This window comes from Wolffia australiana, chromosome 19 (genome assembly GCF_029677425.1).
Source record: "Wolffia australiana isolate 7733 chromosome 19, ASM2967742v1".
Classification (NCBI taxonomy): domain Eukaryota; kingdom Viridiplantae; phylum Streptophyta; class Magnoliopsida; order Alismatales; family Araceae; genus Wolffia; species Wolffia australiana.
Window position 1 is genome coordinate 978489 of NC_135853.1, and position 7965 is coordinate 986453.

The 7965-nt window shown below is 43.8% G+C and overlaps 1 protein-coding gene across 1 annotated transcript; it reads left to right on the forward strand.

The window, feature by feature from the left end:
- Nucleotides 1–3945: 3945 nt before the first annotated feature.
- On the forward strand, nt 3946–6221 carry LOC144715848 (BEL1-like homeodomain protein 8). The gene is made up of 4 exons (XM_078590851.1): nt 3946–4728; nt 4941–5284; nt 5363–5423; nt 5674–6221. The coding sequence occupies exons 1-4, from the start codon at nt 4177–4179 to the stop codon at nt 6169–6171; spliced, it is 1455 nt and encodes a 484-aa protein (XP_078446977.1). The 5' UTR covers nt 3946–4176; the 3' UTR covers nt 6172–6221.
- The last annotated feature ends 1744 nt before the right edge of the window (nt 6222–7965 follow it).

Genomic DNA, 7965 nt, shown 5'->3' on the forward strand with positions numbered 1-7965 from the left:
TATTAATATTATTTGTGATTTTGAACTCAAAGAACGAACATTATAAAGATCCAGAATCCAGTCCTTATAACTGGTCGTTAGAGGGGGGGGGGGATTTCTTGAAGTTAATATTCGTTGACATGTAACTTCACAAAATATACACCAAAATGAGATTGTAGAATATTTATATTCTACGTAGTTTCAAGACTAACATCTTGTTGAATTAAAATTTTTAAAAAGAGTGTAGAGACCTTCAGTAGTCAATATTTTCGACTCGGTCATCGATGGTGCAATCCCTAGATGACAATATTTTTTTATTTGGAAATCCACAAAACATATAGCAAGAAAGTTTTATGGATCATGTAGAGTCATAATGACGCAAGAAACAACATTTGCATTAACCTTAAATCCGAAATAAATACGTAGAATTTCAGACGAAGAACAGTTGATCGTTGCAGCACGAATATCTCTCACAATGAGAGAGTTATTTCAGAATACTTGGGCATGCTATTGTTGTGGTATTTGTGGGGGTGCTGGTGGCGGTGGTAGTGATAGAAGAAGACGAGGACAAGAAAGAGGAAGAGGAAGGAAAAAAAGAAGAATATTTTTAAGTAAAATTTTGCATTGATTATTTCAACTTTGAGAAGTATATAAGACGAAGATTATTGGTCCTTCCGAAAGTGAGGCTGAAAAATAGATATTGTTTCTGGAAAGAGAAATTAGATCATCCTTATCTAGTTATTTGTCTCTTTCCATTATATCTCTCTGGGAAATTAGCCATCATTTACTTCTGGCCACCATTTAGATCTACTTTCGTCATCTCAACGCTACAACTATAGCGTCAGGAGAAGTTAATGCGGCCAATACACCAGAGTTTGATGATATAAATCAGCATGTCAGATAAAGCAAATGCCATTATGTTCTCTACGCATGGTGTAGCCATTAACCAAAAATAAATTCTCATACTTTGCCCATACCTCATTCCACGCGATACAAAAAACGGATGCAAAGCATATCTCGCAGAACATCCTCAGCTTTATTTTCTTTTGATATGCATGTTTATTTACGCTTATTTAGTTGATTTGGCCAACACAATAGTTTCGAGATAAAACGTAGACATTTATGGAGAAGACCAAGAGGTATCAGCTGTGGCCCTGTAGGAGACGATGCGACATACATCATGGGATACGAATATACTACTAAAACAGGGATACTAAATGCATACCTAACTGATGGATTATGTGTAAAACAGGGAGAATAAAATGCATGCATAAGAACATGCCCGAGTGGCTGACGGGATTGACACGTTCCAGCACCTAATCTTTAGAAACAAGATTTTGCATAATAAACGTGATATCTTCTACTGTAGAAGTTTGTGTAGAAGATTTTGCTTAACACAGAAACAAGATTGTGTAGAAGTTCTACACTTGCTGAACCAAGATTTTGTATACACCTTGTGCTTCTCTTTTCTCTCTCCGCACGATTATTTGAGTATAATTACCATTTAAACCTACCTCTCTTCCCTCATCGTCTCTATCTAGAGTGTCCGATGAAAACTTCTGCCAACAATTTCCAACACGCACAGATTGTCCCTTTCCCATGACCGTCCATTTTGAGACTGCCTGCTGGCCATACGATAAGATCTGGCCAAGTTAAGTTTATATGATGAAGCGTAACGAAATATTGATTAGGACTCCAACGAAATATTAAGTTTATGGACCCTCATCAGTGAACGAGCCTTACGTGCGGCTTTCCTCAGTCGTATCGACAGCTTATCTCGTGTTGAGACTTGTGAGGGACGTGCCCTTTGATTGACGCAAAGTCATCTCTATAGGTAATAATCTCTTATGGAGACGGACACGCCTTTCAATTGAATCCAGGCATGAAAAGGCCGCTCCTCCGAACTCCCGTCAATCCAGTGAAAACTGATGCTGATGAGACTTCGTTTCCAGTTGGTCCTCTCATTAAACTTTACATCCGACAAAGATTTCCGTAATATCGACAGAGATTTCCACCAGTCGTATCCTAGCAAAGCAAACTTGCTGATGGCGCGGCGATGATAAACAAATGAAAAAGGAATGTCATCCATGCGTCTGTTTAGAGACTTCTTGACCAACAACTTAGTTTTTGGGGGGAGGGGAATGGTGAAATTGCTGTGACAAATTATTCTTTAGTACCCCGAAATGAAAATTAGGCCAAATTAAAAAAGATGAAGAAAATCTTGGTTCCGCAGATGATCTACACAACCCTTCTGTAGTCCGTATTTTCATCATTACTTGGAGACTATTTCTCGGGAGCCGACAGTAGTACAAGAGGTCTTCCCGTCAAGTCAACAGTTATCCCTTATTATGACATCAGACCTTGCAACCTGCGATGACCGGATCGGTCAACCATGCGGTTCGAAGCCTTAGCGTCTAAGAATAGCCCCAAATATACCTAACATTACTTACACAACGCTTCTCTATTTCCTCCCTACTTTTCTAGAGCTTCCGTGAGCGTACAAACCAATAAAACGAAGGGATGGCTAGCTGGGATACTGGGTTTTGCACGAGGGCGTAAAAAGAAAGATGAAGAGATATGGAGTAATAAATATAGCTGGGGAGAAGTCGAGGGAAAGGGTAAGTAAGGCATCTTAAAACGGCAACACATTCAAAGTATCTACATAATGGATGGAGGTGTCACAACTGTGGACAGCACAAGTCAGAAATGGGTTGCTGATCTTACCGCATAAAGAAGCATAGGAAAAGTATTCCTTAGATCTTGCGCTTCGCAGCCTAATCATATGTATGTCTTTGAAGTTTGGACACTAGTAAGGCGCGCACGAGTTAGACATTGATGGCTCCTCGAGCAGCCTTTCGTTTGGCTAATCGACATTTCTCGAGCTCTGAGCTAGGGTCGGAGAAGAGAGGGTCGAAATCTTGAATGAGGAGCGAGATAGAGAGAGATAGATGCTGCCAAAATGTCACATCCCGGATTTTTGGTGTCTCGACGGGAAACCCGGGAGTTCCACGAAGCAAAAGATCTGCCGTTACAGACTTACGACCAAGCCATAGGGGGGGCTCGCAGTTTAGTTTATTCCTGCATAAAGTGTCCGTTGAATCCGGAAGGCTTGGCTTTAAAGCGAGGATAAGGGAGTATACAGAACCTCCCCGCTCTTTCTCAATAAAGACGACGTCACCTGCATTGATTGGTCCTTTTGCAAATCTCAGTCTTGCGGACGGTATTCCATTGATTGTTTTAAGACGAGAAGATCTCCTTAAATGAGTATTTTTCTTTCCTGAGAAGATTAAATGAGTAATTTTTTTGGGTGAATCAAAGACGGAGCTTAGATATCTGGTTCATAAAGATATAATCATTCCATAGAAATTTGAAAGTTTGAGAGGCTTCTTCTTTGACTTATCAAATTTTGTTAGATGCGGATAGAAAGAAAGAAGAATGAAAATTTCTGGGTGTTAAAAGTTTTAATTTTGGACCGGAAGAGAGGGAATGAGTTTTAAGTGCCGGATGGTATCGTGAATCCCTGCTTTACTTGAGGCCCTGGCTCCTTCTACGTCAGTGTCCTCACAGATTTGACACGCCGACTAGACTCAACACCGTTCTTGCTCCCCTATCACTAATCAGCATCTGAGGATATCGGTCGGGCAAAACCGATAAAATAAATATCTCTTTATAACGATAACCTCTCTCTCTCACTCTCTCGCTATCTCTGCCCGCTCTTCGTTCGAACTTGGGAGGGGGGGCGGGAGGACATCACAGTTTCGAGTTATCTCTCTCTAGATTTGCAAAGAGGGGGGGGCTTCTGACATGGGTCAGAACTTAACCGCTACTGCTTTCCCTCACTATGATTATACAGAGCCCACGTGCGTCAGCAAGACACTCCCACTTCGGCCGGCTCCATTCACAGTAAGAAGGGAGTCTAGGGAGTTAGAAATAGAGAGAGAGTTCTTGTTCTAAGACGAAAGAGGGGGGGCCGCGAAAGAGGCAGAGGGTGCTCTATGACCAGTTCCCGAGATGGCACTTATCAGCCTTTCCCCTTCGACCCGTGCCTCAGGGTCCCATCTCTCTTTGTATTATATGCCTCTATTTCTGAAGAGAGAGTCCAAGATGAAGTCATAAGCCTCTGTAAAAGAGATTGTATGGTAGGATTGCAGAAGAGGGCAGAACAAAGAAGAAAATTTCCGACATCGAGCGAGGTTGATGTGGGGAAGCTGCTCAAGAGTGGAGCAGTCCCAAGCGGGCGATGAACGTGGTTGTTTCTCCTTCTACCACGTTCCCCAGCATTGCCGGAGGGAGAAGCTCCGCCACCCAAATACGCCAGAGGCGGCGGCGCTGCCTCTTTATAACGCGTTCTACAACGTCTCGCCTTACGACGGTGGATACCCGCCGGCTGAGATGTACAACGCTAACAGTGCTATCGGCGGTGGCGATGCCGGCGGATTCTCTTTGTCGTTGACTTCAGCGGTGGCGGTGCCGCCTGTTCTCCGGGCTGGGCCTCTGCCGGTTGGTCCGTTTACCGGATACGCGGCGATACTCAACAGCTCTAAGTTTCTGAGACCGGCCCAGCAGCTGCTAGAAGAGGCCTGTGGGAGCGCCGTCACCGTTGGGGGAGCTTTGGGCGGAGGCGAGGATGAAGGCGATACAGTCGACTTCTTCTCGGAGATCTCCGAGCGATCGGAGGCCCTGGACGCGATGGAAGACGGCGGCGAGCAGCGTCAGATCAAGTCTAGGCTCATCTTGATGCTCGATGAGGTTATCTTTCACATCGATATTTCCTCTATCATTAGTTCATTTTCGGTACTGAAACAGATGTCGTTTCGATTTGGATCTCCGAGAATTTTCTTCCCGAGCGTGAGCGCGCTCGGGAAGACCAGCGTCAGATCACTTTGCACTCGACGCGTTCTATGAGCTGTGCCTCCTTTTATCAAGTTTGGACTTTAAGTTTTGCCTTTTATCAAATTTAGGTGTGTAGAAGATACAAGCAGTACGATCACCAAATTCAAGCGGTGATCTCCTCGTTCGAAGCGGTATCGGGGCTCAGCACGGCGGCCCCGTACGCGACCTTGGCGCTAAGATCCTTGTCTAGGCACTTCAAGAGTGTGAAAAACGCCATAGCGGATCAGCTCCGGTTCCTTGACAAGAGTGGACATGAAGAGCACAGCGGAGATTTGGTGCCCTACAGGACGACTGCGAGCTCTGGTAATGGCACTGGAAGTCAACAGCAACCTCCATGGCGCCCTCAACGTGGTCTTCCCGAGCGCGCTGTTGCTGTTCTTCGTTCATGGCTCTTTGAACACTTCCTTCATCCGTATGCATCACCCAGTAATATATAGTCTGTATTAATGATTATGTTATATGATAATTAGGTTTCAATTCTTGACCTCAGGTATCCTACTGATATGGATAAGCAGATGTTAGCAAAGCAGACGGGTCTTTCCCGGAATCAAGTATTCTCTATTCCGTCATTTTTTATCTTTGTATTTTATCGTAGTTTTTTGGATGTTAATATTTATTCAACTAGGATACGTGTTTTTATCCAGTAATGTTGAGTTATTTTCGTTGTCTGTTGATTTTTGTCGATTTAAATCTTATTATTTAAATTTTAATGTCAATATGATATCAATTGTAGTCGCATCTTAGAAAGATAGAGTGAGAGAAGTGAAATGTTATTAATATTTTTACTCCACTCTGGTGCAGGTATCAAACTGGTTTATAAACGCCAGGGTACGATTGTGGAAGCCCATGGTAGAGGAAATACACTCGCTGGAGCAGCAACACGACCGCCGTAAAGGTCCTCAAGCAGACGCCGCGGCCGAGAAGCAGCCGGAGCTCTTGTCTTCTTCCGGTGAGAGGCAGGCGGCGCCGCCGGGTAGCCCTTGTAAGAGGACCCGTGAAGAGATTCCCCAGCTACACATGAAGGATCCGTTGAACTTCTTTCATGAGGATTTCTCCGCCGCGAATACCCGTGCCGGAATGCCGGCCAGCTTCGGTAGCGGGGTCGCCGGAGGAGTATCTCTCACCCTTGGCTTGCACCAGAACGGCGGTAATATTTGTTTCTCTGACCCGGCGGCCTTGCCCATTGGCGGCGTGAATCGTTTCGGTGTAGAAGACGGAGGCAGCGTGGGTTTCGCTGCCATGGACAGCGGCCATCTCTTCGGCAAGGAATTTGATGGACAATTGCACCATGTGTTTTAAGACCTCTTAACCATCATGAGAGAGTAAATACCTCCTTTTGCCTGTCACCTCATCCGTTGCCCTTGCCTTGAAAAGGATTTTCTGTGGAAGGCCGTCGAGTGTTCCGTTTGCGTTGATAGCGGGAAGTTTGATGAAGGGAAGAAGACAACTGGGGGTTGCGTTAGGTGATCAAATGTCACGATATTTGTATTAACTGACGTGGGACAGCTCTGAGAACTGACAAGAGCAATGGCAATATTAATGGAAGTTAACCTTCACCGGAGGTTCGAGTACTGGTAGATTCCCATCATTAGTGATAGTTAGCAGTCTGTAATTTATAACCATGCATGAATTGGCCACTGACACTGTAAAGGGAGCATCACATTTTAAAACTGTACGCAATGTCCCGGTCCTCGCCCAGATCAACCTGGAACTCGAAAAATACTCTTAAATTCAGGTCAATGCCCGCATCACAAAAACATTCTGAAGACCTCTGTTGTCCCTGGATTTTTCTGAAATTCCATTTCATAGAATATTGTCCACTCGGAATCCTACAGCACATACTTGGAAGAGCGAATTCTAGTAGATACCTTAGAAAAGGTAATTCAGCCGTCCCTCTATATAGCACACGTAACTAAACCTGCATGTTTCTACACTAGAAAGTTTCTGTAGAACACTTCGTCCTTATATTTTTCTATCATATATCATAGTTGTCCTTAAACCCATTTCCTGTCAGTAACTTTCTCCTGAAGGCTGCAGCTTTTAAGTAAAAAGTTTAAGAAATACACCGCCACCACATATTTGACTGTTCACTTCCCAGTGTTAGATCCATAATCAAATTTTGCACTTGAGAACTCAGGAGAATTTCAGTTTCTATAATCAAAAGTGCAATACTTGATGACAAGCCTAGAATATAGATCAAGCCTGAGTAGGTAATGGACATGATCCAGCCTCATGAAATGGACATGATCCGTCCCTCTATATAGATCAACCCTGATCCTAGACCTGACGTTAGGTCTGGTCTCTGTCTCAGTCCAGTCAGATTGACTAGTCAATTTCAAAGTTCAAAGTTAATGTTAAGTTTTTAAAATAAGAGCACAAAGTTAACATTATATGATAAACTATGAGCATTTATGGTGATAAGCAAATCAATGTGGAAATAGTCAAAGAATGAGTTTATGTTTTCACTCTTTCTTTTTAGACTCGAAAAAAAATAAAAGGAGTGATGGGAAAAGAAAGAGTTACAGAGGGGGAAACATTGAGAGGGAGAGGGGGAGAGAGTGAGAGCGAGCGAGTGTGTGAGAAAGTGTGTGTGTGTGTGTGTGTGTGAGAGAGAGAGAGAGAGAGAGAGAGAGAGAGAGAGAGAGAGAGAGAGAGAGAGAGTATGCGTGAGAGATAGGAATGAGAGAGTGAGAGGGAGGAATGAGAGAGAGTGTGCGTGAGAAAGAATGGGAGTGAGAAGAAACCAGAGAGTGAGTGGGAGAATGTGTGTAGAGTTGGACATTTAGATTCGAGGACTGGTTGGACGAGACCGAACCAGGATCTTCTGTCCTCCATTTGAGGGGTGGACCAGTTGGTTGGGCAGGTTTAGGTCCAATGGTCAAACCAGACCAGAGCAATAAGTAGACGACTAAATATTTACTGAAAAATTCTAAAAATATTGAAGCTAACTTGTCAGAGAGTTTTCTATTGAACTCAGCATAGCCGTAGGGTATTTGGCAAATTCAGAACACCCACTTGATGAAGAGGAGTTCCTGGAAGGCAGGCTGCAAGAACCCATAAAAATGTCTAACTCTATGAACTTTTATTCCTTCT

Coding starts and splice junctions, on each gene's coding strand:
- LOC144715848 (XM_078590851.1), top strand. CDS start 4,177: ATGTGGGGAAGCTGCTCAAGAGTGGAGCAGTCCCAAGCGGGCGATGAA. Junction 4,729..4,940: donor TCATCTTGATGCTCGATGAG/GTTATCTTTCAC, acceptor TATCAAATTTAG/GTGTGTAGAAGATACAAGCA. Junction 5,285..5,362: donor TTTGAACACTTCCTTCATCC/GTATGCATCACC, acceptor TCTTGACCTCAG/GTATCCTACTGATATGGATA.